Source organism: Pelobates fuscus, chromosome 8 (assembly GCF_036172605.1).
Source record: "Pelobates fuscus isolate aPelFus1 chromosome 8, aPelFus1.pri, whole genome shotgun sequence".
NCBI lineage: Eukaryota > Metazoa > Chordata > Amphibia > Anura > Pelobatidae > Pelobates > Pelobates fuscus.
In genome coordinates, this window is record NC_086324.1 from 31,944,372 (window position 1) to 31,962,857 (window position 18,486).

The 18,486-nt window shown below is 39.8% G+C and overlaps 1 protein-coding gene across 13 annotated transcripts in view; it reads right to left on the minus strand.

The window, feature by feature from the left end:
- Positions 1–18,486, minus strand: part of BAZ2B (bromodomain adjacent to zinc finger domain 2B) — a 217,099-nt gene that overhangs the window by 43,688 nt on the left and 154,925 nt on the right. For all 13 annotated transcript variants that reach the window (XM_063429646.1, XM_063429654.1, XM_063429653.1 and 10 more), the window contains 6 exons: positions 16,872–17,051; positions 12,603–12,755; positions 10,653–10,837; positions 10,287–10,475; positions 6,108–6,494; positions 1,427–2,051 (listed from right to left, as the gene is read on the minus strand). In XM_063429646.1, coding sequence (XP_063285716.1) covers positions 1,427–2,051; positions 6,108–6,494; positions 10,287–10,475; positions 10,653–10,837; positions 12,603–12,755; positions 16,872–17,051 — 1,719 coding nt within the window. The remainder of the gene's footprint in view (positions 1–1,426; positions 2,052–6,107; positions 6,495–10,286; positions 10,476–10,652; positions 10,838–12,602; positions 12,756–16,871; positions 17,052–18,486) is intronic.

Sequence of the window (18,486 nt, forward strand, 5' to 3'; positions counted from 1 at the left end):
TATCCACATACAAGCAATTTACAGCACTGGAACTGGATACTTATCAATGACCGCATGGCGGCTAAAGATAAACACAATGCACGTTCGCAAATTACTTGATAATTTGAAGAACTATTTGTCTGCTAGCGTACAGGCACCCACTCAGACACCCCACGTATACAGGCACCCACTCTCACAGACCCCCATGTATAGAGGCACCCACTCTCACAGACCCCCATGTATACAGGCACCCACTCTCACAGACCCCCATGTATAGAGGCACCCACTCTCACAGACCCCCATGTATACAGGCACCCACTCATACAGAGCCATGTATACAGGCACCCACTCACACAGAGAATGTTTACAGGCACCCACTCACACAGAGAATGTTTACAGGCACCCACTCGAACAGAGAATGTTTACAGGCACCCACTCACACAGACCTATGTAAACAGGCACCCTCTCACACAGAGAATGTTTACATGCACCCTCTCAAACAGATTCCCATGTATACTGGCACCCACTCACATAGTCCTATGTATACAGGCACCCACACACACAGACCTATGTATACTGGAACCCACTCACACAGAGCCATGTATACGGGCACCCTCTCACACAGAGCCATGTATACGGGCACCCTCTCACACAGAGCCATGTATACTGGCACCCACTCACACAGAGCCATGTATACAGGCACCCACTCACACAGAGCCATGTATACCGGCACCCACTCACACAGAGCCATGTATACCGGCACCCACTCACACAGAGCCATGTATACCGGCACCCACTCCCACAGACTATGTATACCGGCACCCACTCACACAGAGCCAGAGCCATGTGTACTGGCACCCACTCACACAGAGCAATGTATACACCCACTCACATAGAGCCATGTATACAGGCACCCACTCACACAGAACCATGTATACAGGCACCCACTCACACAGAGCCATGTATACAGGCACCCACTCACACAGAGCCATGTATACAGGCACCCACTCACACAGAGCCATGTATACAGGCACCCACTCACACAGAGCCATGTATACAGGCACCCACTCACACAGAGCCATGTATACAGGCACCCACTCACACAGAGCCATGTATACACCCACTCACACAGAGCCATGTATGAGAAGAGGTTGGAAGCGTGAAGCAGCCACAAGCTTCACAAATCCAGGGAAAGAGATGGTGTGTCTGCAATTTACATGAAGAGTCCAAGCCGAGTGCAACCAAAGTACCCAACTTCCATGTGTGGTCAACTCTAGTAAATTATTTTGGGCAACTGCTCGTTTTACCTCATTGCAACCCACCCCTGCCTGTCCATGTTTTTTAAGCTATTCAATATTATATTCCAAACACAATAAGCAAGTCACATGAATTGAAATAATGAAGTCAGGTTTATCACTTTATCTTTTAAGTAGAACAGGGCACTAACCTGATTGACTATCAGAATCATCCTCATCATCCTCTTCTTCGTCATCTTCATCATCCTCATCATCCTCATCTTCATCATCATCCTCTTCAATGGAATCATCAGAATCCTTGCTGCTGGGAATATCAGAATCAGTCCCACGGAATTTGTCCAGGAGTGACTTTGCTGAATTGAGACGATGGGAAGTTTTTGTTGCTGGTGTAGAATTAGTTAGCAAAACTTTCTCTTTACAAAGGTTTTGTAAGATGGGAGAGGCTGTGGATCTATGGACAGATTTGCTGGAAGGGGTTTTCTTCACACAAGGACTTAGATTGAGTGGGGAGGAAAAAGGGGAAGCAGGTGATGATGTGGCTCCATCGTTTGGTTTAGTCTGGCTCCTTACTTTGGTGGTAAGTGCAAGAGGAGCGTCCTGGATAATGCAGGGGTTGACCCCGTTGGGCTGGTGGTTACCTAGAAGTGCGTTTGTCAGGAAAGGGTTTGAGTGGTTATTCTCTAAACATGTCTGTTGATGAACTAAAGAGCTAGACACAGAACTTGGGACTGGTAGACCTGCAATAGTCTTTTTCTGGTGTTTGGAGCCTTCTTGTGGCTTGTTTAACTGTGCTGGGAATGCCTGTTTCTGTTGATCCTGCACAGAAATAAAACAATAATATTAAAACAAACTTCAGTTACAAAAAAAAAAAAAAAAAGGATAAAAGGAAGACCTACCATGTGAACCTTAAAAAAGGAAGACGTCAAATCATGGTCCAGCTTAAATTAGGAGTGCATCTTACAGGGGCAAACTAAGCAACATGGTCCTGGTGCAGTCCCTGGCACACTTCTACATTCTCAATGTCATTTTAATCCAAGCTGTACGGCGGTGACTGGCTACGTATTGACATAAAAAAATCAAAGTTTGATGACTTTGCTGTGGTTGATAAAGAAATCGCGGAGAGACTCCAAATATTTAGCTCTGTACTCTCCATCAAGAGAGCAGAGAAGAGGACAGGCACGTTTAGGACTAAGATCTGAATTTCTCCCAAAGGGATAATTTGAGGTAACACCAAGTAAAACAGAGCTTGCCGTTAGTAATATTTTAATAGATGATTGTCTCCAGAGTCATTACCCATTGAGATTCTATTTAGATTTACGAGTATGTTAGGGCTTTGATTGCAATACAGTCTCATACATCCACGGCTGGGAAGCCTTGTAACAGACTGTCTAAGAGAGGTGGCTTACAAAAGTGTTAAAAGTGGACACGTTATCTAAAAATATGATCATATTAATCAATAGAGCATACAGCACATTCTTTATATTGCATTCCTAATGACACATTTCAACATACTCAACTCTGGGCTTATTGCTTTATTGGTTTTATGGCATGTATTGAATCAAGCCTGAATTTCACTCTTAACTCATTTACCGGTTATTAACACTTTCAGGATCAGGCAAATCTCGTTATCACCTCCAGCCCTGGCAGGCCATCAGAACTCAACGATTTAAAATGGTTTTTCATGCCGATCTTTCATGTTTCTTTTTAAGCATAGTTTTCCTAATCCAAACTTCTGTTTGCTAAGGTATATCATGAAACATCTAAGCACAACTTAGACTGTTAATAAGTTTATGGAAAACATTGCACAGAATTCTTACATCCTCTACCAATCCTTTCAAAACAGAGTCATGTTAATCATATCTAGCTCTGTCATACAAGTTTGCCATTTCCTGGTCGAATAGAAGGAATTCTGAAGAGGACATTGTCCTCGTTGTGATGTCATTTGAGAAATATTTGTCCGTTTTCATTTTTCTGATCTTTCACTTTAAATACTGAATGATTTAAAGGGATATCTGTCTCTTTATAAATCAGGCAGTGATCTGTTTTATTTAATCCTATTTCGGTTTTATTTAATTTTATTTTAGATTTCCAACTTTTCAAATTAAAGAACATATGATAAACACCATTTTAACAGGTATCTTTGGGCATTTTTAATTTTTTATATATATATATTTTACTTTTTAATTTTTTTTACTGTTCCAACTTTGACCCAGTGCTTCTGTTTTTGTGTTTTGTTTTTAATTTTAATGACTGGTATAAACAAAAACAAAAAAAAAGAAAACAAAATGAATAAAGGATAAGAGAATGCCGGTAGGTATTCAGAGTAAAGATGAGCGCTAAGCACTAGAGTTTACCAAAACAATTAATCAGAAAAGTATTACTGAAGACATTTTGGAACTGCTGAACTAGTTTTTAAAAAACTGTTAACACAACATATAGACAGCCTTTATGCTCTATTGATTAATGTAAAGTTGTTTTTCGGTGACAGATTCAAGCCTTCAGCAGCACAGCCAAGCGGAATCTTTCTGCTATATTAGCTCAGAACAAAGGACAATCAGATAAAGTGCTCGTGTCTCAACTCTTAAACATCCAGTCAAAGCCGCCTTAGCTCAGTCATCTTACAGGCTGGGTGGTAATTTACTTTGTGATAAAGTCTGAGGATTGAGAGACTTTGGAACATTCCTGCAATTCCTAGAATTTATTAGAATCCCAGCAGAGCAAGAAGAATTTACATCATTTTCAAACTAACATCCAGGAGACTCTTAAAAGTGAAACCTAAAGTGATCTACAGTGTTTTCAACATATAAATGGTGGAAGAACAGGAAACAGAAAGGCAGATCAAAACCATTGGAGTAAAGGAAGGAGTTAGAGAGGAAATTGTAAGAGGGTAATTCTGCTGAATTTAGCAGAACACTGCTAATCACTATACATCCTGGAATAGCCTGCATACCGCCATTAGACTCTCCCCTAGTGTTCAATCGTTTAAGAAGTGCCTTAAAACCCATCTCTTTAGGAAAGCTTATGGCCCCCCAGAGTAACCTCTACCTTACATACCTGTCTCTGGCTCTCTCCTAAAGGGCAGCACTTTACTCTCTCCAACTCTGCTTCACTCCACCTTATTTGATTGCTATTTCCTGTCCTAATGTGTTTAATACCCCACTTCCTATAGACTGTGAGCTCATTTGAGCAGGGTCCTCTTCAACCTATCATTCCTGTAGGTTTTCTTGTAATTGTCCTATTTATAGTTAAATCCCCCAAAATATTGTAAAGCGCTACGGAATCTGTTGGCGCTATATAAATGGCAATACTAATAATAATCCATCATTGGTAAATGACAGCCCTGCCTTCATATGAAGCCCCATTTTTCTTTCTAGACTATCGTCAGAAACCTAGAAGTATGCCAGAGGAAACAAAGTGTCATAGTATTTACATATGTACACATTAGGGAGAGAACCATCAATGAAGGGAAGCTGAACTGATCATGCACTGCTGAGTTCCTATCGAAATCACAACTCCAACAAATACAATAAACTTGGAAGAAATTGAAATTGTAAGCTGCATCTACTAAGTTTTTACCAAGCTAATCTCATGCCAGTTTTATGCAAAGTATACTTACATTTATTTGTGATTAAAATTTGAAGCTGTATTCACACAAGGAAAATGGTGATGCACAAACTGACAGTGCATTCCCATCACCTTATTCTCTGAAAACCAGAATTATTTAACTCTGGCACCCACATGTTGTAGAATTACAAATCCCATACCTATTTTGCTACCTACTGCATTCAAAGAATTCTGTGTGTTGTAGACTGTAGTTTCTCAACTCATGGGGTACGCGCACTACAGACAGCGAGTACACCAAGAGCTGGCTGGCGGGTCACCTTAGCGTCCCCCAGGAGAGACAGTTGGCTGGTGAAGAATGGAGGCTGTAATCTGGGTGCTCTTCCAGCACTGCTCCCTTGTGCCCTGCTGTGATGCCAGGAGTTGGGTTATGTTGTCATTCCAGCATCACTTAACAGTGCTGGAGGCAGCAGTGATGAAAGAGCAAGAATATTACACAAACCACACGATGGATGCTAGGAAAAGGATCCCTAATGGACATCAGGGAAAGTATCCCTACTGGAACCCAAAGAAATGATCCACTCCAGCTCTCACAAAGGCATGAAAATAATAATAATAAAAAATAATAATAATTTGGGAGTGTGCACGTCTGTCAGTGAATGTGTGTGTCACTAAGTGTGTCTGTGTGTCCTCAGTGTTTTACTGTGTGTGTCAGTGTCATTGGGGTGTGTGTGTGTCTGTAAGTGTGTCAAATCAGTGAGCGTGTCGGTTAGTGAGTATGTCCTCTGTGTAATATTTTGTGTTTCTGTCAGTGTCCTCTGTGTGTAAATGTATGTCAGTGTCATCTGTGTGTAAATGTGTGTGTCAGTGTCATCTGTGTGTGCGTGCCCTTCAGTGAATGTGTGTGCGTGTATGTCAGTATCAATCAGTGAGTGAGTCTGTCTGTCAGTAAGTGTCAGTTTCCTCTGTGTGTAAATTTGTGTCATTCCCAGTGTGTAAATGTGTCAAGTGTCCTCTGTGTATTATATTTAATTTTGTGACTTCAGATTAATAGTTCATACACTCATCCTTGCATACATAATATTCACAATACATCATATTTATTTTAAAACTATTCTTTACTACCTTTAACCAGGTATGTTTTCTAATATGGGATTGACTTAAATATTTGGAATTTAAATCAATAGAAATTACTTTCTCAGGGCAGGGGTACTTAGGATTTTGTTTCGACCTGCAGGTCTAAAAGATTGAGAAACACTGTTGTAGACCACCAAAATCTTGAGGACTGAGATCCATACTGTAAACACTTACCCTTTTTATTCTCAAGTCACTGGGTGATTGGGTTGATTCTTCCGAGGTATTTTTGTTCCCTGTTTTGAGTCCATCAGAAGGGTTAGCTCCAAGTTTTAAATTTTTTTCCTTGTTGGATTGATTTAATAAAGATAAAGGCTTGGATACCAGTCCAGTACACTGGATTACACTTGTGTGTTTGTTCACTGCCTCCTCCTTGGCCTGAGAACTTTGAAAAACAAAGGGAAGATGCTGGGACAAAACCTGAGCATGTTTTTGTTGGGATTGGAACGGGGAGCGCGTCTGAGAGTCAGGAAGAAGAGGTAACTGCTGGTGTGGTCTTTTCTCCTGCGATTTCTCTGACTTTGTTCCATCCATTTTTAAATCTGGTATTTTATGTAATAGCACCTGCAGAAAACAATAAAATGTTAGCTTAGAACAGCAGTTCTAAAACTATAGATGCTATATGATGTAGCAGCTTATTGCTTGGGTCAGCTCTGCTGCGTTACTCCACAGGTGGATTCTAGTTAACGTTTTAAAAGTAGGTTCTATCTTCTGTACTTCCATCAACATAAGGAACATTGCTTAAACTTAAGCAGCGCTCTGTATGATAGCTGCCTACTCCCTGATCCCTAGACATATAGCCAACTACGGTTTGGTACATTCTTTCTCAAAAAAAGCACTGACCACAGCTTGTTGCATTCTTCCTCCAAACATGACCAACCACTGCTTGGTACATCAATCCCATCCTAAAACATGACTGACCATTGCTTGGTATGTACGTCTTTGATACATGATTGACGGCTGTTTGGTCCATACCTCCTAGAAACATGACAGACTACTTCCTGCTTTATTATCTCCAAAAACAAGACTGACCACTAACTAATATCTATAAAAAAGCTACCTGGTCATTGATCCTAGGAACAACCATGATGGCTAACGGGGTCATTGTCCCAGAAACATGACTGAAAGTTCCTTGGTTCCTCCATGCTAAAACATGACTGAGATCGGACTAAACCATCTTCCCTAAAAAGATTATAAACATATACAAATACTTCAGATACTACCAACACTATTCTTTTAACAAAGTCTCTTTTCTAATGCTATAAATTTAGGCTAGTGAAATTGTTATTGTGGTCAGTTGTAGCGATAAGGATTGTAAACAGCGCCAAACATAGAACATAAAACTTGAAACTTCTATGAACCCGAATGCAAGGCTGAATTTCACTGTAAATGGATTCATCAAAATGATAACAGATTTCCAAAAAAAAATACTGTATGATCTCTTCCAGGAATAGAACACCAAGGACAACATTGTTTAAACATTTAATATACGCCACAAGCAAATCTGTATGTCAAATTTTCTTTTCTTTCTCAAAAATAATTGCAATTACGTATGTCACCAAATATGCTATGATAATGGACTGAAATTTTCTTCTCAGTGAACAGAACATTGACTATTTAATATACATTACATAGAAACATAGAATGTGACGGCAGATAAGAACCATTCGGCCCATCTAGTCTGCCCAATTTTCTAAATACTTTCATTAGTCCTTGGCCTTATCTTATAGTTAGGATAGCCTTATGCCTATCCCACGCTTGCTTAAACTCCTTTACTGTGTTAACCTCTACCACTTCAGCTGGAAGGCTATTCCATGCATCCACTACCCTCTCAGTAAAGTAATACTTCCTGATATTATTTTTTTTTTTATAAATTCTTTATTTTTGCGGGCACATGTTCAAACAGTTGCTTTAGTGGCAGTATAAATTCGTACAATTCAAAATGCGTAAAGGAAATACAAATATTTTGCCCATTTTTTTTTTTTTTTTTTGCGGTATACAAGAATATACAATGATTTTAACTAGTATAGATAACGTTGACATTTTAACTCTGTAAGGGTAAGTCGAGTGTATGAGGTGTTAGAGGTGTCTAGAGGACTTGTCTATCCAAGCATGCTGAGTGGGGTGCTCTGTATCCCCGAGCTGGGGGGGGGGAAGAAGAAGAGGGGGAAGTGGTAGATGTCACCCTGTGGTTTGGTCCGCTAGTGAGTGGTGTGGTTAGTGTCATGTCCCCTTACGGACATCCCCTCTCCTGGGGTAGTGAGAAGCGCGGGCCATAGGGGTAATATTAGCGGAAACTAACGTAAGAGAAAAATCGTTAAATGAGAAAACAAAAATTAAGCTATTTATATTCAGTGGAGTAAAACAATTAAACTAAATCAATTAAACTTTACACAGTCCCGGTCCATGTTGTTACATGGGGTCTTGAGGTGTGAGTCCCGATACATGGGCAAAGGCCTCAGGTTGCGCCAGCTGCTTGCGTGCCTATTATGGTCTTCCGAGGGACGAAAGAGGTGGCCGTTGCAGGGTTCCACGCGTGTGTGGCAGATTTAGCTGGGTAAGGTGTTTGTGGCTGCAGGGTGGTCTGTTGGAGGCCCAGGGTCCCCAGTAGTGCAGCAGCCTCCTGTAGAGTGTGGACGTAGTGCGGGTTGTCCCCGTGGAGGATCAGCAGGGTCTGCGAAGGGCGCCACCGGTACCGGATATTATGGTCCCGTAGGAGGGTGGTAAAAGGCTGCAGGGATTTTCGCCATTTTAGTGTGTTGCCAGAGACATCGGCAAAGAAAGATATGTCCAGGTTCTCAAATTTGTAAATGGGAGTCCCTCGTACAGCGGCCTGGACTGTTGTTTTCTCTTTAATGGTTTGAAATTGGACCACCAGGTCCCTGGGTGCTGCGGTCGGTGCCTTCCGTGGCTTGGGTATGCGGAACACTCCGGTGAAGGCTATGTTTTTGGCCTGTCGTGGCGTGAGTAGGGATGCCGTTAGTCTCCGTAGGAAATGCGGGATTTCGGCCTCTGGTATGTCCTCGGGTATTCCTCGTATCTTGAGGTTTTTGCTCCTTCTCCTGTCTTCAAGATCTGTGAAGCGCAGGTCTGTGTTGGCCTGATGCTGTTTGAGGGCCTGGACCTCTTGTTCGAGGGCCGCGATCTTCTGGGAGTGCATATCAGACGAGGCTTCCACAGCCCCCAGCCTGCCCACGAGGCCTGTGAGGTCCGCCCGGAGCAAGGCCACATCCGCCTGGATCGTTTTCGTCAGGTCAGTGAGCATCACCCGCAGGGCTGCCTCTGTCACCGGGACCGAATCAGCGCTCCGTGGGACTGGTTGTGGGTTCACCAGGCTGGCGGTGTAGTGTTGTTCAGATTCAGTGAGAAGTCATCTGAGTAGTCTGAGCAATCTGTAATGTCGGCCGCCATATTGGGCCTTAGCGCTCCATGCGCTTGGCGAAGCATGTCCCCGATATTCATTCCCAGCCTGGGTTTGTCAGGCTTCTGCTTTTTAAGTTTTCTCCCCATGATGGTTAGGGCTATGTTTTGCTTCTTTTGGGGGTTAAATTCCGCTGGGTGATCTGGCTTTGGAGCGTTGTGGCCCGGAGCGATGTGCATACACGTCCGTTCTCTTTCAGTGCTTAGCTCCTCCCCACCCTGATATTATTTTTAAACCTTTGTCCCTCTAATTTTAGACTATGTCCTCTTGTTGTGGTAGTTTTTCTTCTTTTAAATATAGTCTCCTGCTTTACTGTGTTGATTCCCTTTATGTATTTAAATGTTTCTATCATATCCCCCCTGTCTCGTCTTTCCTTCAAGCTATACATGTTAAGATCCTTTAACCTTTCCTGGTAAGTTTTATCCTGCAATCCATGAACCAGTTTAGTAGCCCTTCTCTGAACTCTCTCTAAGGTATCAATATCCTTCTGAAGATACGGTCTCCAGTACTGTGTACAATACTCCAAGTGAGGTCTCACCAGTGTTCTGTACAATGGCATGAGCACTTCCCTCTTTCTACTTACAACTAAAACATTGACTACTAGGTGCATTTCTTTGGTTACTTGAGTATATGGACTTGTACCTAACAAATGATAATTTGGGAGGTAGGGAAAAAACATTGCCATTTAGGCTTTAGTGAATTGACGTGATAGACACATTAGTGAGAAATAGCCATGCTATGACACAGGAGATCCGTATAATTTTAATTTGCCACAATCCATACTGTACATGGCCATCATGATACCATAAATTGGAGTGGTTCTGACATCAAAGGCCTGTGGGTATCTTGACTTTGCATTGTCAGCAGCAGTGATATAAAATGTTTTACTGTAATATGCTACATCAGATGTGGATGTGTTTGGGTATACTTTATACCTTGTTCTTAGATTTAGTTTGTGCTTCACTCTCAGAGTCGGAATCGTCATCATCGCTTTCGTCTAAACTTTGGTCTTCCTCCTCCAAGTCATCAGAATCGCTACTGCTGACCCCATCACTTGATGTGTCGGAAGAGGAGCCAGAGTCACTGGAACTAGAACTCTCCACCACTTTCTTCCTTTGTTTATGCTGAAAGAACACATTTATTAGGCGTCTTTACAAAGTCTATATAAATTACAAGTTTTAAAGGACCAACAACTATCCATAATTTAGTAATTGCCCAAATGTGTCCCAGTTGGGAAAGTTCTAAAACCTGGACCACAAGGGGTTTGTGAGGGCTTGCTAAAGTGAGAAAAGGCACAATACCTCATCTTTCATTTTTTCATTTCTAGCATCCGTCTTGCTCTGCTCCTGGTTACATGGCCGACCACCACCTCCCGAGGCTGCGCTCTTTGTTTGTCCAACAGTATTTGCATTTGTTGTTGATAATGCAGCTGTGCAGTTACTGGTCAATAATGTTGGGCTGCTCCCATTCAAGGATCCATTTATACCTTTAAGGTAAAGCAAAAACGATCAATTCTGCAAGTTGGGATGGGCATCATCTCACAATATATATTATGTATGCTGGTTTTATTTGTATTTTTTTTTTACAAAATACCATTTGTAGAAGAGATAGGTTAATTATGATGTAGGTTGGTTCATGCTTAGAGTTCTTGAATATTTCTAAGCATTTCTCTTCACTCATGAAGAGTGTAGATTAAAGGACCACTCTAGGCACCCAGACCACTTCAGCTTAATGAAGTGGTCTGGGTGCCAGGTCCCTCTAGGATTAACCCTTTTTTTTATAAACATAGCAGTTTCAGAGAAACTGCTATGTTTATACGGAGGGTTAATCCAGCCTCCAAAACCTCTAGTGGCTGTCTCATTGACAGCCGCTAGAGGCGCTTGCGTGCTTCTCACTGTGAAAATCACAGTGAGAGCACGCAAGCGTCCATAGGAAAGTATTGTAAATGCTTTCCTATGCGACCGGCTGAATGCGAGCGCGGCTCCTGCCGCGCATGCGCATTCAGCCGATGACGTCGCAAGGAAGAAGGAGAGGAGGAGGAAAGCTCTCCGCCCGGCGCTGGAGAAAGAGGTAAGTTTAACCCCTTCCTCCCCCCAGAGCCCGGCGGGAGTGGGTCCCTGAGGGTGGGGGCACCCTCAGGGCACTCTAGTGCCAGGAAAACGAGTATGTTTTCCTGGCACTAGAGTGGTCCTTTAAAGTTTAAACAAAGCTACAACACTTTTTTTGCCTTCTAGCCAATCAGAAAAATAATGCTAAAATGGTTTCGGATTTCGATGTTGCCTGGGGAACCGATTACTGTCCTGTAATATCTGGAAGAGCATAGTTCAGCGTCCTTACACACAGCTAAAAGCTCTTCATTGCAATGCATTTGTATAATTCTTCTCTATGAAGAGACACTGAATGGCACAGCCTGACAATTGCCACAAACGTGCACTAGGCCTCTAATGCCTTTATATTGAGAAACACTGGACGGACAGAGATTGTTAGTAATGATTATCTAAACCAGGGGTGGACCAGCACAACGAGGGATGAAAGACAAGTTACATTTCTTTATTGCAGGCTTTAGTTACAGTGGCCCGAAGTGTAAACATTCAGGAGGAAAACTAATGTTAGAAAATACATGTTAATATTTCTAATCTTAGCGTTACCACTTTAACAGCTTGCAGACTACAAATGAGAGGTAATTCATAGATAGAAAGACAGACAGATAGATACATAGAGACATTTAAAATACAGTCATCCATGCACACAGACTGGATACTACAAATGGAAAAAAAATATATATACCAGAGATGAGGATTGACAGGAGGAACATGAGCTTTCTATCTTTTGATTTTAGTGTATATAACTCACCCACAGCAATCAGTTTTTCACAACTTTATTGTGTTTATGTCTATATTAGCCTCTGGAGTGCATGAATGTTTCACACGTTAGAAAACAGAGGCATTTTGTGGGGGGAAAAGTATTCCTATAAGCAGTTAGGGGAATAACAATGTTTGGAAGAAAAACAAGAAAAAAAAAAGCAATAAACAAATGTTCAAAGCATGATCACATACTGTAATGCAACAAATAAAAATAATTTGTTTAAAACAAACCCCAATTATGTTGTAATGCTCAACTAATAACCATAATTACTCCAGAAACAAAGTAGCTGTAATTATAACTTCTTTCTTTTATGTAAACTCCCCAAATTACTTGATACCAATCTGGGTTGGAGTAATGCCATTTTACTAATCTGCCTGATATCGTACCTTTTTCTGTGCCACTGCGGACAGTTTTTCCGGAGTTTCGGAGATGGAAAGAAGAGTCATGATTTTGTACTGGAGTAGTAAATAAAGGTGGAATCCCGAGAAGAGGTGGGAAAAATGCTGCGCGGGTATGTGGGTCAGTTGCACGCCACCACTCTGTATTAGGAAAATTAATAGAAATTATTAACACGGTTTGGGAACATATGACAACAGAGTGTGAATCTGAAAAAATAGCAGACTTAAGATTATTATTTTATCTATAACATGACAGCAGGTTCAACGTCACAATATATCTATCAGTTGAAGGTACATTGTGATTTATTCTAAAATAATATTGAAATAAATAATAATATGAAATTAGCTTGTTGTTCTTCTAACTGATAAGATGGTTTTATAAATATATTTACAAAACAAAGAAAACAGTGCTATAACTAAAGTATAATAATAAACAGTACTTGTTGTTAAAGGGACATTCCACTGCCCAAATACAAAATAAATATAAATCACTGGCTGGTAAATATACCCGAAATGAAAACTTGCATGTTTTTAATTATGGATTTTTGTATGGGAGATCTATCTAAAAACAGTCTGTCTAGTCTGCTGATTTTACAAGCCCTCCCCTTTTAACCCCGCCCAAACATTCGCTGGCTGTCCAATCACAGACTTCCCAGTGCAGCTCAATGAGAAGTCTTTGCAAGGCAGATGCTCAGAGAAATTGATGTCTCTTGAGTTCAGTGCAAATAAGCTAACCAAACCAGGAAGTATCAGGACCTGCTGTCTACTTGAAAGTCAAGGGGGGGGGGGGGGGGGGACCAGGTAAATTTATAAATGTGTCAAATTCTGTTGAAATCTGCACTTTTTTCAAAATGAAAAAAGGGGGGGGGGGACACAGTCTTTACACGCAAAGCTTTTCAGAAAGCTAAAGTGCTTAAAGGGTCTGGAGTGTCCCTTTCAGATCACACAGCCATTAAGATGATATCCATTTTGCTAGTAGAATATGCTTTCAATACATATGATTTCAGTTAGATTTTACTACTTGTCGTTATTATCAAATATATATTAATATATACATACATACACACACTTATACGTATACATTTGTATAGCTAAACAATGTGTTCGAAAATCAATTTATAATGAGTCAATGATCGCAGATGGTAACAGAGTAACTAATCCCGAAACAAAACTATTTCTCAAATTACACTTCAAAGCACAATACATTTCGCTACAGCACAATAAACCAATACTGGAGATTATACATTTTTTGTTTAGATACATTGATCCCCACCTTACTGCCATATTAAAACAAATCCTCTTCTCTTCCCTCCTTGTTTGTTTGATGTTTAATTAAGGTTTATGTGTATGATATTTTTTTTTAGAAAAGCAAATTAAAAGAACTAAAATAAATGAATAAAACGCTTTCAGACTGTTTAGAATTTAAATTTGTATTTAAGGGGGCAGGGTGCTTTGGTTTACATATCCTCGGATAACATAACAGATAATTTAATCAGTATATTAATTCACACTGAAACATTCTATGAATCAAAGCTTAGATCTGCTATTTGATGATCAAGTATCAGATGAAAAACACGTTATGGCAGGTTTAAAATAGTTCATTCATATACTGACAAGACAGCGTTTCCTTCCTGTGTACAGTAAAACCATAAATTAGGGAAGACACCACAGGTCCAGGAGGCGCATGGTGTACCCAAGGATGTAGAAAGTCTTTGGAGGACTACAATAACAAGTAATGTTAATTCTCTCCAAAGAGGTGAAAATAAGCAGAAGAAGCTTCAGAGACGTTGGGTGTCAAAGCTCCTGGGCCCAAGCCAATGAATAATATGCCCTTGGAGGTAGCATAGACAAATACACAGTAAAGAACTTAACTTTTTTTTAGAATTCATTAAATAAACAGAACCTGTCTCCATGGGAGTGGGAATGAGGTTTTACAAGTAAGTAAAACACAATGTTTTCATGAACCACTGAAACTGTGTATAGCCCATGGCCCAGTAGATGGATCTTTACTATATGTGCGTCTGTTAGCTGCTGATAAGGTTTCTTCTAATTCAAGCAAACAGCAGAAAAAAAAATGATGATGTACGTGACAAGTGGGTGTGCACGATGGGGAGTTGTAGTGCAGTGTTCCCCATTTATGGTGCCCAAATTTCCATGCAGTAATAAAACTAAACAAAAAGTTAAGAGGCAATATTGGGTAAATGTAAAGTACATCACTAGAGTGTGCCATGATATGGACTTATAATACATAGTAACCTAATAGCCAATCCACCCACCCACCCATTCATCCACCTACCTATCATCTAGCCATCAGCCCACCCATTTATCTATCTAACCATCTTCAAACTTATAAAACAAAAATGACAACAAAACAAATATTTTTGGAGCCATGAGATTAGGAGGGAGTAAAGAATATAATCAATCTGGATAAAGAGAAATATTTTTATTTTTTTTAAAAACATTTAAGGTTTGTCTTTGGATATGTAGTAACACACAATGGTAAATTTATCTTATTCCCTCGTTTTAACTCAGCAGAGTTGAATATCTGCCATGCTTTGTTAACATAGAATTTTCAATAAAATTGTCTACTTGACACAAGTCATTATGATGGATATTATAGGCTTTAATAAGGACAGTACAGACACCGCACTTTTCCACAATAAAAGCACCGGCCTCTGTTCGATTAGTAACGTATGCCTCCTCTATCTTCATGCTGTTGCTTAGCAAATATGCACAAGGTATTTGAGTAAGCACAGACGGCCGTTCCGTGATTGAGCTCTGCACTTTCATTTGATCACTTACACAGCACAGAGATTTGTGATGAGAGTTAATGAATATCCATTTACTTGGTGACATCACTGGGGATTAAAATGGCCCTTGCAACTAGAGCACTTGTTTTTCCCATCCACTTACGATGAGAAAAACATTAATATGAAGATATAAGGCTGCAGAGACGACTTAGTAATAAAAATATATTAATATAATTTGTTTTTTACATAATTATACAATTATGTCAAATTAAAAAATGCTTATTTCTCCGTGGCCATGAATTACTTTCTTTTGAAGATGAACTTTTATTGACATTCGGAAGCCGAATCAGCATGGCTCTTAAAAATAAGTAATTCTAAACTCCTGGTTTAGTATATACAAATCTGAGAGTTTGCCAATACTTATTTAGCTTATTATTGATGATATAGCAAAACAAATTCAAGCTTGCATTCTTATCCTGAAATCCTCAAGTTGTCTGGAAATTAGGTACAAAACACTGTTTAGTAAATAGACCACTTCAATATCCAAAATTACATCCTTACAGAAAATTAACAGTACGAGCCATCTGGACACTGGCATAAGTCACACTAGTTACTTTACTTGAGAAACATTTAAAGGGACACTAGAAGCACCATGACACGCTTATTATATTGCTTATAGTGCAGTAAGTTTCATTTGCCTTCCTTAGCTTTCTGTTAAATAGTTTGAGCAGCTTTACAAAGCCTGAACCCCTTTGATAATGTAAACGCATCTAAAGCTGTGTTATTCAAGTTTGCAAAGTGCCTAGGGTTTGCGTGTCGGGAGAAGACCTTATTTTTTTTTCTCAAAATACTCGTGAGCAGCTTGGGTGATGTCCCCGGTTTCATGCCAAAGACTCATTGCTCCATAAGAATATAACGAGCTGTGGTGGTTATCATGCACTGAGTGTCTCATACAGATTGTTTTAGAATTTCAGATAGATTGTGGTGAAATGTTCACCCAGTTCTGTATTTGAATATTCAGCCCATACCACATCCAAAAAGCTCAGTTTATGTTCAGTTTTTATTTTGGAGGGGAGGGGGGTGGAATAAGCAATGTCTGTAATGTTTGTGTTTACGGCCATTTTGCTTTGACAGCAGACACTAGAACACAAGTGGTCAATCACGATTTGGAAATCTCTGTTTTTATTACAATGCTGTAATGTGTTGAATGAGTTTGCGTCCAAGCTATATTAAATTGAATGTTTTACAAAATTTAGTTCAGTATACAAAGCTGTCACGGAGAGAAGAATTGTGATTCTGTGCTTCAAACCGTCTCTCAATGCTTTGAATAGTATGTGTGGCCACACGTTATTTTGCAGTACTCCCTTCCCCCCCAATTTGGCAATTTTGGCCTACAATTTGAAATCTACTTTGAGGTCTCAAAAATGTGCACATCTAGACAAACGTACATGAAAATTGATTCATGTGATACAAAAAAATGTTGTTCACAGTTTTATCAACATTTTACCTGGAAAAGGTGCTAACTGAGGGTGTGCTGCTAAGGCTGTGGGTGTACCAAGCGTTCCCAAACCACCAAATTCGGAATGCCCTGAGCTGGCTGCATGTAGACCGAAGATGGGATGGCTGACCATTGGAAAGGCACTCGACAGATTGAACGGCTGATCTCCGGAGGCTCTGAACAAGTGTCCTGAGAATGTACAGAGAAATAACAAAAATGTCAATGAGAAAGAAGCACACATGTAACTTGTTACATTCAGAAATGGATTCCTGTATAATGCTGCTGTGATGCCGATTTGTGTGGTCGTAAATTTAAGTGTAATTTAGACATTCTTAACCCCATTTTATCCAAGCACTTTTTAATTGATAAAATATTAGCATATTTTAAGCAAGGGATGCATAGCTAGCATCTAAACAGATCACAGGAATTTTGTTTATATATTGCTTTGTAAACAATCTTAAAAATTTAAATTATGTAAATTTACACATGTTAATGTTTCACTTATTCGTACGCTCTTTGTAAATATATTTCAGAAATGAAAAGTCTAGACATTGTACAGTTTTCATTATCTTGCAATATTTCACGCAGGATCTAAAGTGTTCGGAAAAAAAAAGCAAAAATACTATTTTTCTCATATAATAGGTGTGACATAAAAATAGATAAATAAAAATTATTAAATATCTTGCTAATTAAACGTAATTGTAAGAACTCTGAAGGCATTACTAGCAGTATGGCTTACTAACATGGTAACAGAATTTTTAAAAATGTCTGCATTGGAGCATAATGTCCACATACAGTAAATACCGATAAACCGTATATTTCTAATATAAAGGTATTTAAAATGTATACAGCAATCTTTATCAATCTCAGGAATACTAATGTAATGTGAAATGACAGTGAAATGGTACAGTCCACTCCTTTGTCCACCCTCACTCTAAAAAGATTGAAAAAAAAAAAGCCCCAAGTATTGGCTTCATAACCACTATGATGACTTGTAGTGGTTATGGTGCTTGAATGCCCCTTTAACCCCTTAAGGACACATGACATGTGTGACATGTCATGATTCCCTTTTATTCCAGAAGTTTGGTCCTTAAGGGGTTAAATAACTCGGTGGGCTAATGTTTCTTTTGTAGAAATCTGTGTGTAGCCTAAGGCCAGGTTCAAAGGTCAGTAGTGTCCCTCAACCTTTTCACTCTTCAAAGTTTGCTCAAATGAGCCACAAATCTGTTGTGTAACTATAATATCACATGACTTAATATAAAGTGCTTTAATGTAACCAATGGGCCCAAACATGCTATATAAAGGTCCATTACAAAAACTAAAACATTTATTTTGCTCTGTATCGTACTATGGCTTTCAGAGGATGTCTACACGAAGATCTGTATTCTGGCTGGAACAGGGCAAACCAGCACTAATTATACCTCTGGACCCTTTTCTGTCCATCCATATCCCACCATGCAAAAACATTCTGGTTAATGCAATTTATACATTTATGTTGACAAGAAGGCAGCTCTTCAACTTCCACAGTAATTAGCTTTCTTCTTCAGTCTGATACTGAAAATCCCCCACTTCAGCAATAATTTGGCATTCGGAAAGCAGATGAAAAAAGTACATGAATTTAAGA